This window comes from Anastrepha ludens, chromosome 6 (assembly GCF_028408465.1).
Source record: "Anastrepha ludens isolate Willacy chromosome 6, idAnaLude1.1, whole genome shotgun sequence".
In the NCBI taxonomy this organism is placed as follows: Eukaryota; Metazoa; Arthropoda; class Insecta; order Diptera; family Tephritidae; genus Anastrepha; species Anastrepha ludens.
This window is the reverse complement of record NC_071502.1, coordinates 34,405,535-34,425,317: the sequence shown is the minus strand read 5'-3', so window position 1 is coordinate 34,425,317 and position 19,783 is coordinate 34,405,535. Positions and strand designations below refer to the sequence as shown.

At 39.8% G+C, this 19,783-nt stretch overlaps 2 protein-coding genes across 13 annotated transcripts in view; both read left to right on the top strand.

Moving 5' to 3' along the window:
- LOC128868466 (rho GTPase-activating protein conundrum) overlaps positions 1 to 4,364 on the top strand; it is a 65,439-nt gene extending 61,075 nt beyond the window's left edge. For all 11 annotated transcript variants that reach the window (XM_054110587.1, XM_054110586.1, XM_054110581.1 and 8 more), the window contains 7 exons: positions 1,651 to 1,821; positions 1,887 to 1,975; positions 2,110 to 2,382; positions 2,438 to 2,684; positions 2,764 to 3,108; positions 3,172 to 3,690; positions 3,746 to 4,364. In XM_054110587.1, the coding sequence (XP_053966562.1) occupies positions 1,651 to 1,821; positions 1,887 to 1,975; positions 2,110 to 2,382; positions 2,438 to 2,684; positions 2,764 to 3,108; positions 3,172 to 3,690; positions 3,746 to 3,970 (1,869 nt within the window). In that variant the 3' untranslated portion in view covers positions 3,971 to 4,364. The remainder of the gene's footprint in view (positions 1 to 1,650; positions 1,822 to 1,886; positions 1,976 to 2,109; positions 2,383 to 2,437; positions 2,685 to 2,763; positions 3,109 to 3,171; positions 3,691 to 3,745) is intronic.
- A 3,885-nt stretch (positions 4,365 to 8,249) lies between these two features.
- On the top strand, positions 8,250 to 9,530 carry LOC128866434 (dnaJ-like protein 60). 2 transcript variants are annotated; one of them, XM_054107153.1, is made up of 5 exons: positions 8,250 to 8,426; positions 8,493 to 8,607; positions 8,787 to 8,989; positions 9,047 to 9,193; positions 9,261 to 9,530. In XM_054107153.1, the coding sequence occupies exons 1-5, from the start codon at positions 8,374 to 8,376 to the stop codon at positions 9,436 to 9,438; spliced, it is 696 nt and encodes a 231-aa protein (XP_053963128.1). In that variant the 5' UTR covers positions 8,250 to 8,373; the 3' UTR covers positions 9,439 to 9,530. The 2 variants fall into 2 exon arrangements, with proteins under 2 accessions (XP_053963128.1, XP_053963129.1); XM_054107154.1 differs by having other exon boundaries at positions 8,252 to 8,426; positions 9,279 to 9,530.
- Positions 9,531 to 19,783: the final 10,253 nt, after the last annotated feature.

Below are 19,783 nucleotides of genomic sequence, written 5' to 3'. Positions count from 1 at the left end.
TTGGACGAGTGTTTGGATTTTTCTGAGATGACGCCCGTGAAGAGAAAAATCTCATGAGTACTGCTATACCGGCATAGCAGTATGCACGGTTCGTAGCCTCACCTACGTACTAAACACCTTCCCACTATCTACCACTCTCCCCGTGGAACTGCCGAAAAGGTATTACCTCACGGAGCTGGTTAACTCAAAGGCTAGAGGTACGGCTCCTAATTATTGTTGACGCCTGCGGTCTTAGGTCAATATGAATCTGCGTTATACGCGCACAGATTCTCTTCCAGTTATTAGCTGATTTCAGCATAAAATCCATAATATTTTCTCCGCTTAAATTTTTTAGAGGTTTCAGGAACATAGCGTGGACATTAGAACAAGATGTGTTCAACATTTTGGTGAACTTTCATGACCAAATCTATGGATATATTTTCTAAATATCCCGTGTCCTGAAAGGAATTGAGTTAGGTGGTAGTTTGAACATCAGTGGTTCCTTTCTAACAACGTTGTAAGGATCTGTATTAACTCATGCATACATCTACACTTGGGCGACCTGTTCCATCGGTCCTGCCAGTGGGCGATAGAGCGACGCCTCTCTTCTTCAGCTATTTCTTTACGCATTGCTCTATCGTCGAGTTCGGCTAGCCTTCGAAATTCGTCGTGCCATAAGAGCCCAAGAATGATAGTAGGCGAAAGCAAGAGAAACTAGCAAACACAAGAAGTTAGAGGCACACACACACATTTTCTTGTTGCGGCTTTTTCCGCATAAAAACACAAAAAACGGCATTTGGACACATACAGTTTAACACACGGCACTTCGTTTTCATTAGTTTGTTTAGTTTAAATCTAACAAATCACAATAATACCAAGTCATTCATTGAATTTTCAAAAACCTGTAATTCCTCCTCCTTTTGATTTTTTGCTCGTTTGTTTTGTATTGGAAAGGAGCCTGACGTCAGACTTGTTAATATTACAAAAATTAAAGTAACTGTTTTGAGAAGAGGACACCTTCAGTACTCAATTCGCCTTGCTACCAGGCGAATGTATTATAATAAATAATACTAATTGTTGTAATAAATTTGCTCACGGCGCCATCGGTAGAAAAATTCCATTGAGGTATTTTTATAATTCTTGCTCTCACAATTTAACACGCGGCACTTATTTTCATTAGTTTGTTTAATTTAATGGCACAAATCTTCGAATTACAATAATAACAAGCCATTCGCCAAATGTTTACAACCAAGTAATTTCTCTTCATTTTGTTTATTTGTTTTGTAGTATTATATCCAAATTATATGCGTCATCCGGTCGTTCAAAATTGCGTAAAATAAAGTAGGTTTTCGGAAACGCCGCCTTTGGTATTCTATACTCCTTGAAAAGTGTCTCTCGGCGGTTTTCCCTTACCATATTTTTACCAAACCTCTAATAATTGTATCAGGGTACCTTTTTCCAACAACAACAACAATCCTTTTCCATGAGAGTGGCGGAATACACAAACACTTTCTCGTAATATTTTTCCTCACGGTTACTTTCTCGGAGCAGCTTATAGCGTTCCCACATTCCCTTGGCAAATACTCCCGACGTGACAATCTCTACAAAATATATTCATTAAACTATTTAGATTTTCTTCACATTAAAACAAGTATCTCTGTTTGGTTTCAGGGTTTTGAACTGCGTACATCGGAATTGGAGCCGATCCTTGCTTCACTATCCACGCATCATGCCGAAGCAATCAAACAACGCGTTAGGGCGTTAAATCACACAGTCCGTGGTCGAACAAAAAATCGACAGAAACGCAAACCAGACATTCGAGATGTATTTCGAGATTTTGATGTAAGTAGGATTTGTCACGAGCTGCATTGTTAAGCCTATATTTTACGCATTTTAATTAATTGCAGGAATCGAGTACTGGAACAAGGTCCCGCAGCGCTACGCCAGACTCACTTGACTCCATTCACGGCGATGAAGTTTGGGGAAACGCTTCCATGTAAGTAATATAAAAATAAATGTAAAAAGTAATGTTTTTCTTTAATTATTAATAAAATTAAAAAATATAAATATTTTTTGCGTCGCTTTTTTTTTAATAAATAAAATGCTATCATTTTTGATTTCTTTATGTAGTCCAAGTTTTGTGAGCATTTTCGATCATGGCTCTGCCACGGACCCAGGAAATGGTCATCAGACATTACAGATGGGCAAGAATCAGAAGCAGAGACTTCGACGAACACCAAGCGCGCCACTCAAAGGCTCTCAAGACATTTTTCGGGGATCACACGTTCGCTGTGACATTCCAATGTTTGCTGCTGAAGGAATTGAGTTGTTGGGCTTTTCGCGTATTGGCACCATACACATCCCACGCAATCGTTCCGGCTCTGATCCGTCATGCTCAGTGGGGTTGGTGTCTTATGATATGTGAAATTGAGTAAATAATCAAACATTTCCATTTCAGACGTGTTCATGGTCGCCTTATACAATATTCGAACAGTGACAACAACGCTTCAGGAGATTCAAGTGATGAAAGTCTCTCCAATGCAGCACGCCTGTCAAGCGCCTCGTCGTCGGAGAGTACACCACAAAAAATTATAAACAAAATTAATTTAGACACACCGCCACAAAGTGTGCAGAACTCACCTTCCTCTCGGGATGGTATCAGTTTTGAAAATATGTGCCGTGAGACCTCTAGTCAGGATGGAGTGGTACGTGGTTTATCAGCTTATAACTGCTTTTATACTCGCATTGATTTCGCTAAAAACTAATTATGTTCTTAAATTTCAGGATGTTGTGGATAGCAGTGACACTTCCTTAGAGTTTTGTACTGATATAGATACTATAAATGAGACGGAGCTGAAGCGACTGCAAACTGTTTTTTGGTTAGAATTAGCGGCAATTTTTGATAGTAATCACGTATCGCTCGACAAGCGGAAACCGTTTAAGCGACGTCGCAAGGAGGAAGGTAACCTCTTCGGCGTTTCTCTGAATGCGCTTATACGTCGTGATCAACAAATAACAGGCAGAGACTCTACGCTGGTGCCGTTGTTCCTAGAAGGGCTTCTGGAAGAACTTACGAAACGTGGTGCTAGAGAAGAAGGTATTCTGCGCGTGGCTGGGCACAAGCAAAAGGTAGATTATCCTCTTTTTTACAACATTTTCATCTTACTTAGTTTCTTTTAAAATCTTTTTCAGACTGAAATACTTTATAATGAACTGGAGTCAAGCTTCTATCAGAAGCCGAAAAAGTTTACTCAACTATTAAGCTCAGCCATGGTGCACGATCTAAGTGCACTGCTTAAACGATGGTTGCGGGAATTGCCTCAACCGCTACTCACTAATGAACTCATCCAGTTGTTCTACCAATGTCATGCATTATCACTTGCGGATCAAGCCAAAGCTCTGGCTATTATCTGTCAGATGTTGCCGCATGAAAATCGCAATACATTGCGGTCACTGCTACGTTTTCTGAATAATGTTATCGAACAGAAGGAATTCAATAAAATGAATATGCATAATGTAGCAACAATAATTGCGCCTTCATTTTTCCCGCCACGTTATATACATCCAACGGACAAGAATAGCATTGAGGAGCAAGTTAAGATGGCTGCTCAGTGCTGTCGCCTAACTAATATGTTGATAACGCGCGGAGAGGCGCTGTTCCATGTGCCAAATAGTCTAATTGAGGAATCCAAATCAAATAAAACACGACAGGTGAACACTTTTGAACTCAATCTTATTTGCGCCATACTAAATCGCATTTTTATAGGGTAAACGCATTTTACATAGACGTGTTAAAGCCACAACTTCGTTACTTCTGCCAAGTAATAGCAATTGCAGTAATATAGAGGACACGAGCCACCATCATATCCACTTGCAATCGAATCATCAGCCAAGTAGTCATGCAGTCAACGTGGTGACTGTGGATGGAAGCAATACCGTTAAGCGTCAACAGTCAATCAATCCAAGTCATGTGCACCGTCTAATCATTTGATCCCTGCGGGGAGTGAATATGGTAGTTGATTCATCTGCCAGCCACTTGTACGCGTATTACATAATAAGTGAAACTCTTTAAGCTTATGCAATTACAAAACAATATAATTTTATGTTTTTCTTTCATTTTTTATCCGGAACAAATATTAAAAATTAGCTTTAGAAGTATTAAAATCAGTCTTTGCCACGCTTACTTTCCAATTCTTAGAAATTATATGTTATTTTTAGTAAATGATATTCGGACATCGAGATTTAAAATTGTTAAACATAAAATATTATATACCAAAATTGGAGCTTTTTATACAAAATTTTATGCTACGTTTGTAATTGAAAAATTGTCACAATAAAATTAGTCATCATCGGCGCATGTTGTGCTATGAAAATTAATTTGAGACCCAATATTTGTGCTTTTAATATTTACATACATATAAAAGATATACCTACATATATATATTCCCAAATGCTAATAAATATGTACGTTAACAATAACAAAAATGTGCTTTCACATGTTTTCTTTAATGTAATATAATAAATAATAAGATTATGGTGGGTACACGAATTAAATCAGTTTTTAAATGAGATTTGATTTGAAGCAAATATTTTATGATTTTATATGAATATAAAAATGTAATTCTTAAATATAAACAATTTCAGGGCGATTTTTTTAGCCACAGAATTTGGTACAAAAAACAGAAATGGCATGCAGTTCGCTTTTTGCTTTGTTAACTAAATTGTCGAAATCAGCTGTAAGGCAAATTACTTGAGCAAAATAAAATTAGAAAAACTTAACAGTTATGTACCTATGTTTGTTCCTCGTGTTGGAATTGTTTTTACGAAAATGAAAAAAAGTGTTTTGAACAATATAAAAAAGCCAAATTATCTAATAAATATTATTTATCTGATAGATAACTCCCTCCAATTCTAGCCGGTTCAACTCACAATAGCAGATGGGGTCGATAAAAAAAAAGGAAAAATGATATTATAAATAATAAAATTAAAAATAAATAAAGAGCAGAACACCAATGCATTTTTAGTTTATTTGGCCTCTAAATTGTAAAATTTTGTTTAAATTACTCTAAACTATAAATGTTTGTTTATAGACTTTCACATTCTAGAGACCAAAAGCTAAAAAAAACTGCAATGCCCTTGTTGTTTTTGCTCTACTGTCACTACCTGCGCTTGTGATATATAATAATGATAATTTATAGGCTCGTTACGTTTATTCGCATTTTTTTAGGTTTTAGCCATTATAAATATTGCAAAAAAAATTGCAAGTACACTGGAGTTGTGAACTTACAATTTTTTATTGAAAATATGTGAAAATATTCCACTCTTCGAATGAAGACTAATAGTAACTCACAATGAAAGCATAACTGGAACCAAGACGAATCTGTACAAGGTTGTGACATTAGGGCAACAACAGCGGTTTGTACATAACAAAAGAAAGTTGAGCAGCAGGACGGCTATTCCTCATTTCAATTTGTGCTGAGGTTCTAATTTTCCAGGGAACAGAAAATAACAAATCAGCTACTCTTCTGATATCACCTTGTATAGATTCGCCATGACTGAAATCAGCTGATTATCAAGGCTAAATAAAATTGCTATCGAACTTTTTGATGTCACCAAGGCGAATTAAATTTCTTAATTGAAAACATCACAAGACGAATTCATTTAAGGTGATGGCACTGGAATTAAGTTGAATCTATTAAAGGTGGTGTCGGTAAACAAGCTGCCCTTTTTTTTTCTTTCGCCGTGACCATGTGGCTGTCAGCCCAGCTTTGACAATCAAACGTACAAAACATTGGTCCAGTGCCACCACCTTTAATGAATGCGCCTTGACTGGAATAGCTGACTTTGAGATTTGGCGTTTTGAATGCCAAAATGTCCGGCTTCTTTGTTGTTGTGTTGATAGTTTGTTTACACTCTCATGGAAATGTTGACATTTAATACACCACATTGCAAAAAACATGTAAAGGTTGTTATTGCTATTGCGCCTCCTTTTTATATTCAATAGACTTTTCAAATCGAGTTGAAATGCTGAATAGGCCTGAATCAAAAAGAAAGTGCCACATGTTAAATTGTGAAAGTCCGAATGATAATAATGCCCCCAAATGCAGTTTATTCCTTCCTTTCCCTTATTCTTCCTTTTCTTTTCGTTTATTTTGTGTTTCTATGCTAACGTAATGGCTTGACATCGTGCAATCTTCGATATTCTACGGATATCAATAAAACTTCCTGAAAGCGATACCAGCGGGAGTCTACATATTTGTTGCAGAAAAACGTATTCAGTGAACGCAGTCAATTCGTCGACATAAATTCGCATCTAATGCCCGGTCGGCCTTAATTTGCTAGCTTTGTCATAATGCATTACCGAATTTCGAAATACGATCGCGCGAACACGTCCGTAAACGCACGAACGTCCATGTGCGAATAATTCCGAGGGTTGAGTTATTCACATCTGATTAGGACTTTTGCCATCATCGTAAATTTGAAAAAGCTAAATGGATATCGAAATATTTATTTATTTTCCCACAAATGTAAGTGAGATCGAAGTGGTACAACTATTGATATCCAATTGGATAAGACGTTTATGCCTTTGCCTATAGCCACTTGTAACTTACTAATAGATAGGGAAACCATCAACATGGTAAATACAATTTGAAAAACCTCACTACATGCGAACTAAGCAAGCAGACATGGCCAAAATGGAACAGCGGTCGCTCAAAAAGCACTTTGAGATTTAATAGAGAAGTTACAAGGAACATGATAGGTGTATCAACTGGTCATTTTTTAATAGGTAACTACGCCAAAAGGTTAGGACACCCAGCCACAAGGAGGCTACACACACTTTGCACTGTATTCTTAACAGATGTAGCGGATATAGCACATCTAAAACCAAGTTCCAGTGGTATCACAATGGATCTACCACAGGTCTAAGTGTATTATTGCGACAACCACCATGCCTACCTACCTAAGGTTTATTTATAAATTTCAAGCCTTGATTTATATCAAGAGTGAAAGACGATAGATAGGTAGGTCGAAGTGGCAAACTGAGTGTTACTTTGCTGCGACGTAATTGTAGATGAGGTATGTGAGAAAACTAGGAGATTTTTAAAATAGTCCGCTTTTGTAAGCAACAATGAGAAGTTCGATTCATGGAAATAGGACGGTAAAGAAAACGTTTTTTGTAGGCAAAACTGCTGAAACACGTTTCCTCAACAGCTAATTCTTACTGAATAATCTTCTGCATTCTAACACAATGTATTCTAACAATTCTGTATTCTGTATTCTAACAATGGCATATATCAAATCTTTGCTATTAACTTAATTAATACTACGGGAGAGATAACTTTGGAAGCATCGCCGGCATTATGAGCAACGGTCGTTCTTCTATTCTCTCCAGCACTTGTGCAAAGGGTACTTTGGTCACATAACTGTTGCTTTTTACAGTTTAAAATAATCGAGATAGATATAAGCATAAATATATACACCAAAATACCCAGCACGTTAACTCGAGCAAATATTTGTATAAAAATTGGAAAAAATATTTTTTTTCGAAAATAGCTTGTTATTGAAAATGACAACTACATAGAACGATAATTTTCAAAAAGTATAAAAACCGTTGTATCTCCGTTATAAATGATCAAAATTACTGAAATTTGATATTATATGATCTTTTTTGTATGTTAAGACTAAATTTCCTTCCGCCACTCTTATTGACTCAGTTTCAATGAGTTTACTTGATTCCTAAAATTAACAGCCAATTCAATTTAAATTTTACTAAAATGTGCACGGGTGTATAAAGGTCGGTACGGACTGAATTCAGCGTTTTTTACTTATTCTTCTACCATTTGATGTCTCATGCTCACTCTAGATGTCGAACTCCAGGCGATGGAATGGTTGCTGTTGTTGCAGCACTGTAAACATTTCCCATATATTATATATAGGGGGAATGCTGCTTAAATGAAAGTCTTTGGCCGGAAATAAACCCGTGTTCAAACTGGTAGTCACGTTCAACTCACTCGGCTATGGCAAAGCATAATAAATTATTATACGAAAATTTAGTACATCCTTTACGATAGGTTTCCAATCTATACATTTATAATGTGTTTTTTTATATTGTTTTTTTATTTTTTTTATTTCAGTTTCATTTTATATTATTTCAGTACTCTCATCCGTATCGTAAGTTAAGCGTAACATAACACTTTACGTGAAACGCTTCTGGCAGCACTCTTTTTCTACATCGCATTTTTGAGTGTTTTTGTTTTGCTCAGTAGGCTTTAATATGGACGTAACAGCTGATTGTAATGTTTTAGTTGTGTTTTGTTGTGAAAAGTTTTAAACGTTCTAAATTGTATCAAATTTGATGAGTTTTTAAGTAATTTGGAATATTTCTAATTGGAAATGCAAAATACTCCCATATATAGAAATCAGTATTGGAGGCTCGCACGTACTGCGTAAGTTAGCCAAGATTTGCTTTTCACGACCGATACAGTTTAGTAAACATTTTTCTTCATTCACAGATTTGTTCGGTATCATAGTATACAACATGGGGAAACTTATTACGACATACTTAAGGTTCGAAATGACTGCAGTAACCAAGAAATACGGAATGCCTTTGTACAACTCTCAAAAAAGGTACTGTAAAAGTTGGGGGTGCATTTGGAAGAAGTTCGGATAAATAACATAACAAATATGTGCTAAATATTATATACATAAATAATATAATATATATGTAGGATTGGCCACACAAGTTTCCTTATTATAAGTATAAATAGACATAGGGATATTTATAGCGTTGAGAGTTTCTTTTTCAGTTCCACCCCGATGTTAAAGGCGTTAGTCCGGATCCCAAGCAAACTGCACAGTTTGTAAAGATTTCGGAAGCTTATCAAATACTTAGCAAACCTCATACTCGTTCAGCATATGATCAGCGTCTATGGGATGCGGGGGTATTGCGGCCTGAACAGAGATCTAGCCCTGGCGGTGTTAAAAATATGCACTCCTACGAAATACATAAGTGGGTTCAAGTTATTTGATTTTCATGATGGGTTCATACTAATCCGCGCTTTTTCAGGCCGTGGGAAATTAAGCCAAATTTTGATCCAAACCCAGGACCCTATTATGGAGTTAAAGGATTGGAGCGAATTTCCAATTTGAAGGTGGCGCTGGCGCTGGCACTTTTGGGAATCGCAGGTGCAATATTTGGATTTGTATCCGTGAAGTAAGAGACTTTGTACAGCTCTTCAAAAGAGAAAATTAAAAAATTCACACCCATTGTTTATATGTAGTACGTATTATTTTTTCAGCCACTCCTTCACATTCAATCGCCAGAAACTTGATGCTAAATCAGCGGAAGCGGGAAATTATCACGCTGCTATACGCGCAGATGCTGAGAAGTATGGCAATGAAGAGCAATTGCGACGGATGCTGAACCGAATTTTAAAAGAAGAAAAAAGAACTGAATGAAATTAGGTTTGAATAAATTTTAGTTAGTTGTTTATATTAAAATCCCCTCTAACAAAAAAAATGTGATAAATAAATCTTTGTGTAACATTTTATGTGTTCGTTCTCGTTAGTTAGTTTAATAAAAACAAAAAAACACATTTTATTTTTTTTTGCATATTTTTATAATCTTGTTTTTGAAAATTTTAACGTATCATGCTATTGTTTGCTTATTCGGTTAATAAAAAAGGATTCTGGAAACGAATTTTGTCTCCATATGGCATAAGCTTTACCGCAGCTGTCAAGAGAAGCAGTGCAAAATTGAAATTTTATTCTATTGTGGTCTTTTAACCATTTGTATATGCAAAAATGCGAAACGTTCCAGCCATATAGATTGTCTAGAATTAATAAATCCATGATTGGGGGAGTATAACGCAGCTACAGACTTCTTCAGCACTGCAACGGGATGCTTATGCCATACCCCTTAAATATCATCTCCATAGAGCGTTCATATTTAGCAAGCACGTCAGCTGTCATCTCAGCCATCATCTTCGAATACAGGCATGAGTTGCACAGCATCCACCGAGAGCAAACTACTGCTACAACAACAAAACAGCGCATTAACATTCTCCCCTACTTATCCATAACAGACTCCGACATAATCAATATGAAGACACACCGCACGTGGTTAATTCACCTGTGCAAACACACTCACCTAACACCCCTCCCTCCCTGGATCCAACCTGTCGAAACCGCACGCTTCCTGACCTTGCAACAACAACAACCTTACCGTTAGAAGAGTTAGAGAACTACGATCGGTGACTAAATCTCACTGACAAGGCTTAGTAAACTGCTACAACAATAACAACAGCGCATTACCATCTTTACAAACACTTGATCCTTGAACACCACCGTTAGGCAAGCTCAACGACGGTGACTGACATTCCCATGGCAGCCGGTTCTACGTTACCGGAATGACTCGGGTTTTCTTTCCCGACCAAGGGCTGCCGCCCCAGTATACTAGCCCTGTCTAGTGTATAGTATTTTACCATAAATCTCACGTCACAGGAGCAACTCATAGCAGCCAGTTTGCTCCAAATACTTCTCTTCCGGGCTGGTGTCGAACCCAACCCCGGACCTGAAGTATTCTACTGCTGCATTTGCCACAAACGGCTCCACCCGAACTCCACCTCGGTTAGGTGTAACCAGAGCAACGGGTGGTGCCATCTTAAGACCTGCTCAGGCCTTAAGATACACAGGGAGTGGTCCACAAGGTATGTGGCCACGTGTTGCTCCCGCTCACAGGCGGCCTCCGCCTCTACGGCTACACTGCCCTCAGTGCCGGCACTTCACACCGCCGCCACTAATAACACCTCCACGGTAAGGAGCCCCCAAGAGCAACACAACTTCCTTTCAAACCCACAACCCTCCTGCTCCTACCCCAGTGCGGGGACAAACCAGCAGCTCTTGGTCCCCCGCACAGTCTGCTCCGTGTGTCAGACCGTAGTGCCTCGAAACTTGTCAACAGTTCAATGCAATTCTTGCAGTGGCTGGTGCCATTTTCGGAGGTGCTCCGGCCTGCACACCACCCGTGAGTGGACACGTGTCTACGTTGCCCCCTGCTGCAGAGCTCTGCACCCGCAACCGCCCCCAGAGGCGCGGCCACCAGACAACATCAGGCCATTACCTATTTTGCGGAATGCACAGCAGGACCAACGCAGACAACATCACGCATCCCTCACCCCCCGAATTACGACGACGCTCCCGCGAAGCTTCAAGCTTTTGCAACTGAACTGCAACGGACTAACGAGTAAGATTGACGAGATAGTCGACTTCATGAGTCGGTTCGGAATTAAGATAGCTGCGGTCCAGGAGACAAAACTGCACGCTAGCTCTCCCCTGATTACCAGGGACGGCTATAACGTGCACCGAAAGGCCCGCGAGCGAGACAACGGTGGTGGCCTAGCGTTCATAGTACACCATTCAGTGCAGTATCGTCTTATTGATGAAGGCATCGACCGCAGGGACAGCACCTTAGAACGTCAAGGTATAGCTGTCCGGTCAGGCGATGCTGAGCTCGAAATATATAATATTTACATACCCCCTGTCACCTTCTGCCCGGCAGGATATCTCCCCGATATTGGTGCGCTCATCAGGGGAGAAAACCGATTGGTAGTAGGTGACTTTAACGCGCATCACGATCTTTGGCATTCAAGCCTGCCAAATGATCGTAGGGGATAGCTATTGGCAGAGCAGATAGACGATTCGACGTTCAGCACTGTAAACGACGACGCCCCCACTAGGGTAGTGGGCAATTGCACCAGTTCGCCTGACATAACAATTGCTAGCGCAGGTCTGATAAATAGCATAACCTGGCGACCTATGCTATCGCTTGCATCAGACCACTTGCCCATTATCATCTCGATCGAGAGACCTGCCGACTTTGTTTCCGCGGATCACCGGTCATACATCAACTTTAACAAAGCTGATTGGACCAGATTCGCGGAATTTACCGAGGACATCTTCGCAGCCCTACCCACTCCCACCGATGTGCGCGCAGGCGAACGCGCACTCCGCAAGGCGATCACAGCCGCCGCGGCTCGCTTCATACCCGCTGGACGGATCCCAATTTCCCAGCCGAAGCAGCCGTTATGGCAAACGAGCGTGACCGTCTACGCCAGGCCGATCCCGGGGATCCTCGAATAAAGGATCTCAATTCGGAGATCCGGCAACTGGTCACCCAACATAAGCGGAGCAAATGGGTAGAGCATCTGAAGTCCTGTAACTTCACCTCTGGTGTGAGCAAGCTCTGGTCCACCGCAAGGTCCCTGTCGAGCCCGACGAAGCACAACGACAAGGTGGATATCACCTTCAACGGTCGTACTTCGTCGGACCCGAAGAGATGCGCGAGCTATTTTAGCCGGCAATTTATACTGCATCCTCCGGTCGACAGATCCAAACGTTGTGCCACCAGACGGTTGCACAAACTGCCCTACAACAGTGCACTGCTTACTTTCACCAGCGACGAGGTTCAGGGGGCCATCAAACGAATGAAACCATCAAAAGCCATTGGCCCCGACGGACTAAACATGCTGATGCTGAAAAAACTGGGTCCATTGGGAGTAGAATACCTCACAAAGGTCTTCAATCTGTCCATGGCCACTCTCATTATTCCTGATAAGTGGAAATTAGGGAGAGTGGTCCCACTACTGAAGCCTGGGAAACCCGCCAACCAAGGGGAGTCTTATCGTCCGATAACTCTCCTTTCCCCAGTAGTGAAGACACTTGAAGCCCTTCTACTCCCACTCCTCACACAATACCTGACTCCAGCCCCACACCAGCATGGTTTCCGTAGAGTGCACAGCACAACCACGGCACTCACCGTCACTCACCGTCATAAACACCCAGGTAAACCGCGGACTTAACCAAGGTGCACGTCGACGACACACCAATACCGACGGTTAATAACCCCAGAATTCTGGGAGTCACCTTCGACAGCTTGCTCTTCTTCTCAGCGCACACAACCGCTATTGCAACGAAAGTACAGAATCGCAACAAGGTCCTCAAGTCGCTTGCCGGCAGCACTTGGGGCAAAGACAAAGAAATGTTGCTGTCGACTTTCAAAGCAATAGGCCGACCGGTTCTCAACTATGCCGCGCCTGTCTGGTCGCCTGGAACCAGTGATACGCAGTGGACGAAGCTACAGACCTGCCAGAATACTGCCATTAGGACCGCGACAGGATGTCTCCTGATGCCCCCAATTCAACACCTACACGATGAGGCAAACATGCTCCCGGTTAAGGAGCACAACAAAATGCTCGGCAAGCAGTTTCTGCTAGGGTGTCACCGCAGGCCTCACCCATGCAGACACCTGCTAGAGCCCGAGCCACCTCCTAGGCACATCAGGAGACACTTCCTCAACTACGTGGACGAGATCCTGGACAAAACAAACAGACCACTCCAGGATCAGACAGTATACAGACATACCATTAACGACATCCATCGGGAGACCCTTACCACCTTCCTAAGCTCCCGATCCCCGAATGCCGTTATCGGAGTCCAACCGCCACCCATCGCAGATAAAGAGCTCCAGCTTCCCCGAGAGTCCCGCGTAATCCTGGCACAATTACGTTCTGGATACTGTAGCAGGTTAAACTCCTACCTATCCAGAATCGACCCCGACATACTAAACATATGTCCAACATGTGAAGGCACCCCGCACGACACTAACCACCTTTTCACATGCCCCAACAAACCCACTCATCTAACACCCCTCTCCCTCTGGAACCAACCCGTCGAAAGAGCCAGTTTCCTGGGCCTACCGTTAGATGAGCTAGACGAAGACGACCGGTAATTTACATAACACTGACAGGGCAAAGATACTGCTACAACAACAACAACAACGGTGACTGACGTTCCCACGACAGTCGGTTCTACATTACCGAAAGGACCCTTTATATTTATCCGACCAAGGATTGTTACTCCAGCAGCATTATTCAAACATTGTTTATGCTGTTACAACAACAAGAACGGCGGATGATGGTTTCACAGCTGATGTCGTGGCAAAGGTGACCATGAGGCATGTCTGTTACTCGACCACGACAAAGCTAGAAGCTGGTAAGGTGCATGCAGAAACTCCATTAGAAGTGCTGCCCTGCAACCTCCGCCAACTATCACGGAGTTAGTCTTCTAAATATCGCATAAAAGGTCCTGTCGAGCGTATTATGCGAAAGGTTGAAGCATTAATAAACTTAGTGAAGATTATCAGTAGGGCTTCAGTGTGTCAGTTTGTCAGTGTGACTCTCGGGAATCTAATACTTTAAAACTATTTTGAGGACTGCATGGAATTCTTCTCAATGGTTTGGTTTGTACTTCGTACAAGTAAGTTTTAGAAAATAATAATAATATTATTATAATGAAAATACTCTAAGGGCCCACTAATCACGACAACTATCATGAGTTTTATCTATTTTTGGGTCGTATCAAATCTAACTAGAAACTTTGTGAACTTATAGCAGTTCCCTTATAATCGGAAGCAGTCCAGTTAATTGCAAATTTGTTACAATATATAACTACAAACTAAAAAACTTATATCATACCATGTTTTTGTGTTGTTCGATTTTTATCGAAAAAAATGCAAATAAATATAATATTACATTTGTTAAAAAAAACAATATTTTTCCTGCTGATTCGTTTTAATCAATAGGCTGAATTTTTCCTTTCATTTTTATTACAGTACTAATTAGCTACTTTACGTAATTTTTCACTCCCTTTTACGCTTAGGAGCTGGACTGAGAGTAGGGGACTCGCTGTAAAGCCCGCAAGAGTTAAATAATTCTCTTTACAAGGAAACATAGCCTTCCCATAATCTCCCCACTGCACAGTGGGCGATTTGGCTGATCTAGCGTAACGAAATTAATTACTCAAAAAATAAAAACAATTTTGCAATAATGGTAATGTTTATATTATTTAGACCCTTCAGGGCACAATATTTAATAACTTTTTGCAACTTAAAAATTTTTGTTATGCTTTTTTTTTATTTTTATTTACATGTTTTTAACATTTTTATTGTCTGCATTTTTAACTATTATTAACTATTCTTTTAACTATTATTAACTATTCTTTTAACTATTATAAACTATTATTAACTATTATTTTAACTATTATTATTATTAATAATATTAGTTATACGATTCCGAATCGGAATTTTCTGAATCTGAAGGGTAATTTAATAGCAGACTTCGAACTTCCTTATCAAACACTATTTCTTTACTAGATTTATTTCGTTTGTTTTTGCACAAACTTGTTATAAGTGGGTCTGAAGCAACTAATAATGAATTCATTAAATCCTCCATTGTATTTACACGCGAGTTTTTTCGTGTATGCTTGAGCCGAAAATTTCGTAAATTTTTGTTATTTGCTTCCAAAACTTCTTCCGACATCATGCCAATCGGAAGTGGTACACATTCGATAATTTCGGCTCCGTGAATTAATATTTTGTGCAATGAGCTGGGCATGTAAAACCAAGAATATTCTTGCACAAATATCTTCGCAGTTTCTATCGTATATTTTCTAAAGCTATCGGCATTTATTGCACAACCTGAAGACATGGAACGCAAAATAACACCAAGTCTTTTTATCAGGTCATGGTTTACTCCAGTAATTTGAGCGGACAGTTCTGACTTTTCAAAAAACCTTCGAGCTGTATTTCCACTATTCGTGTTGCCAGACCCTTGCATTGGAATATCTACCAATAAAGACATTTCGATTCTGAATCTTTCTTGGATGACTGTTTTTTGTTTACCGACTATGCTCTTGTCCGAAGCACGAACTTGCCACTTTTTAATTGGTAGACGATAGCCGATATGTAGCATACATTCAAAGCAGCGAATCCAACAATGCAAAGTCGATAATCCAAACTTCAGCAAGTCCTCATTTCTTGCCAAGTTGTTAATTGCATTTAAATCGTTCATAGCCTTGGGCGTTGCTTTACAAATACCACATGTTTGCGATGATGTTTCGGCAATCACGCTAAAAACTTTGCCATCGATCATGGTAAGTTGCAATTTGTGGTAAACTTGAAAGCTACTTAAGCGCGTAGGCACAATTTTCAATATCTGTGAATTCATTTTTTCAATTTCCGCTCTAACCAATTCTGTAGACTCTTTGGCAAACATTATTTTTAATGGTCTACAATACCGAGTCGATGCCGGGCGAGGATTTTGCCAAAGTACGCTGGTTTCCAATTGTAATTGTAGCGGCACTATGCATATGAAAAATATGTGCTCATCTGCCATCTTAAGCTCCGAATTGCTGAAGCGCTGCCGATATGTCGCGTGTCCCGAACTCCCATCGCAACCCCATTTAGAAATGAGGCTCAAAGACTTATATTTATCGCCATTATCCGAGAGTTGGCTAAAAACTTCGGGATGCGCACCAACAATTCTCGTAATGGTGTGGTCCAGCATTTCTTGTAAAGGAACTTCAGCCCAACTTTCTTCCGTTCTGATGCAATCCGGATAGCACATTTTTTCCGCCGATCGCAAAACATCATATGTTGGAAAAATATTAGCTTTTCGCGCTTTTGTGCCTGCTTGCAATAGCTTGTATGAGTTTTTCGTGTAATCGCCATCAATATAAAGCGCCAATGCTTCTTCTGGAGAATATTTAATGGGAAATTGTTGTTCTGCACCCAAACTTTTTTTTATTTTTTTAGATGCGTCGGGATCTGCTTGTACCATTGAAACAATGTCCGATGCATTCCGTTTACCACATTTATATAGGCTTATACGTGTTGCTCTCATAAGGTCATTGCAAGAATTGTTTTTCACAAGATGTGATAATTTTGTGCACTGACGGTTGGGGCGGCAATTTTCAATATCTTTTGGTTTTCGCCCTGGAGCCAATTTTTCTTCAGGACTCAGAAGAACCAAATCATCGTTGAGCCAGGCTGCGTTGTTGCTCTCCAATCGATTCTTATCTCTGTTGCTTTTTTTCCACTTTTCAGACAATTTTTTGTGGAAAATTTTGAGTTTATCCATAATTGAATGGTAGTCCTGCTCACTACAGTCCGATTTCTTGAGAACATTAGAAAAAATGTAGTCGACAAGTGCGGAATACTTATTTAAAGCGCATTTTTCCTCATGCCATACTATAAAAAGTTGCCGCTTGCAGACCGACATGGTTTCTAAAAAAAGGTACTTTGTTAGAATGGGCAGCTCAGGGCAGCTAATGTTGGACAATTCACATAGTGGACGAACAATATAATATCACAAAAATTAAATTTTTACGGGCCAATACCGGCCTCATAATTTTTTATTCTACAGAAGATGAAATTGGTTAACAATAGGGTATTAGAGAGACAGATGGTTAAAAGTACAATTAAACAACACAACATATATTCACAGGTCACAAAACATTTAGATTCTTAAAATACATACCTTCACTTTGTGAAATACAAAAAAACTGGATAAAAAATGAATAAAACAACGTTTTTTTCAACAATCTAAGATCTGTGTAAACACGTGGGTAAAGTTCAACGAACAGCTGTTTTTCGATATTTTGTGTTTGTGAGCTCAGGTCTGATTAACGATATACATATTATCGATATAAATGCTATCGATTTGCTAAATGAACATATTACTATCGGAGGGAAATCAAATGGCGCATAATTTTAAATGTTGAAAATTGGTATTTCGTTACGCTAGATCAGCCAAATCGCCCACTGTGCACTGGGTTTTAAGGGTGTGGATATTCTTTTGAGAGAGAATGTCAAGTACCTAGGACTCATATTAGACAGGAAACTCACGTGGAAACCTAATATTGAGGAAAGAGTAAAGAAGGCTAACGTTGCATTATATACTTGCAAAAAAGCGGTCGGTGTTAAATGGGGTCTGACACCTTCTGTTTCACATTGGCTTTATACTTCTGTAGTTAGGCAGCCTTAATATATGGATTACTTGTATGGTGGCCATCTGTTCAAAAGGCGAGTTACGATAAAATCATGAGTAAAGTCCAAAGAACAGCTTTTTATGCATCTCTCGTAGGGAAACACATGGCCGCCGCCTCGGCGCTTAGACTCAAAAGTATGGCGCTATGGAAAGAACGGTGGTTTGGCCACGTCTATATTTTGCACACTCTGAATAACCACAAACAAAAAATTTATTATTCTAATCCCAGACTCACCTTCGACAAGCTCTTCAAGACGAGTCTACTGTCAAAAAGGGAGTGGCAGACACCAAGGCCATGGAGAAGGGGGGAATTAAATTTGTATACAGATGGTTCCAAGCTAGACGATAAGGTTGGCTATGGAGTATTTTCGAAGGAACTAGGACTATCTATCCGTTCGACTACCAGACTACTGCTGCGTCTATCAGGTAGAGGTTCTAGCTATAAAAGAAGTGGCTACATGTCTAAATACGCATGCCGTAACAAAAACGACTATAAATGTAAACGGTTATTCAATAGGTGCGCTTCAACTTTTTTCCGATAGGGAGGGCGAACGACGCAATATTTTTTATTTTTCGCTTGTCATTTGTAAACTTCATTAGTATACATTTCATCATGGAATGCTACACACTTGAGCAACGATTGCAAATCGTGCAAATTCTTTATGAAAATAATCGTTCTGTTGCTGCTACTTCAAGAGCATTACGGCCACTTTACGGTCCATTTAACAAGCCGTCCCGTTTTGGGGTTATGTGAAGTCATTGGTCTACAGTAACAAGCCGACGACGATTTGTGAGCTCAAAGCCAATATTGAACGCGAAATTGCTGGAATTTCGGTCGATTTATGCAAAAGAGTGGTCGAAAATTGGGTTCAACGATAGGACTTCGTAAAACGTGCACGCGGTGGTCATGCAAAAGAAATCGAATTTCATACTTAAATGTATATGTTCAAACTCGATAATAAAAAAAAAATTAGTTAAAAAAGTCAAACCGTTTGAGTTTTATTCAAAAAAGTTCAAAAGTTGAAGCGCTCTTACTGAAAAACCCTTTATTATCGGACAGCCAGGCGGCCATTAAATCAATGAATGCAACTATACTAAGATCGAAGGTTGCACAGGAATACCGGACAGCCTTAAATGATATTAGTGTCGTATTCAAGGTCAGCCTTATTTGGGTTCCGGGGCACAGAGATATTGAGGGAAATTGTAAAGCTGATGGGCTAGGCAGAAAAGGTACTGCTCTTCAACTGCTCAGTGATAAAAGTACCATTGGAATACCTTTGGCCACGAGTGAAGTAATAAAAAAAAACATTATCCAAAACGCCAATAGGTCATGGAGAAATTAAAATACATGTTTAACCTCTAGGCTACTATGGCCGCAAATAAACAAGAAAAATATAAAGGAATTGCTTAGCCTCTCAAGAGATGATATCTCGAAGGTCGTGACATGAATCACCGGTCATTGGCTATTTGGCAGGCATTCCTTGATACTAGGAATATTCTCCCATGAAGGAACAGTTGAGCACTTTATTTGCAATTGTCCAGCCTTAGCTAAAATTAGAGCAGGTTGTCTAGGTAAACACTTTTTCAATTCTCTTACAGAACTGTCTGAAGTGGGGATTAGACCAATTTTGCGCTTCATAAGAACCTGAAAATGGTTTTATGAAGATAAATAAGCAAGGTTCCCGTGTCGCACAGTGGTATCACCACAGACCTGTAAGGTCTAAGTGAGTTGGTCGTACGGACCGACTACCACCATAACCTAACCTAACCTAGGCAAGAAGGGGAAAACATTTTTCCCCTTTCTCCTTAATGCTACCCTAAAATAAGGGAATGTCAAAGCGCCCTTGTCACTACTTATCTAACTTTTTATAATTGAATCTAAAGCGAGAAATGTAAAAATTAATCATCCAATTTTGTTT

Coding starts and splice junctions, on each gene's coding strand:
- LOC128866434 (XM_054107153.1), top strand. CDS start 8,374: ATGCAAAATACTCCCATATATAGAAATCAGTATTGGAGGCTCGCACGT. Junction 8,608..8,786: donor TTGTACAACTCTCAAAAAAG/GTACTGTAAAAG, acceptor TTTCTTTTTCAG/TTCCACCCCGATGTTAAAGG. Junction 9,194..9,260: donor TTTGGATTTGTATCCGTGAA/GTAAGAGACTTT, acceptor GTTTATATGTAG/TACGTATTATTTTTTCAGCC.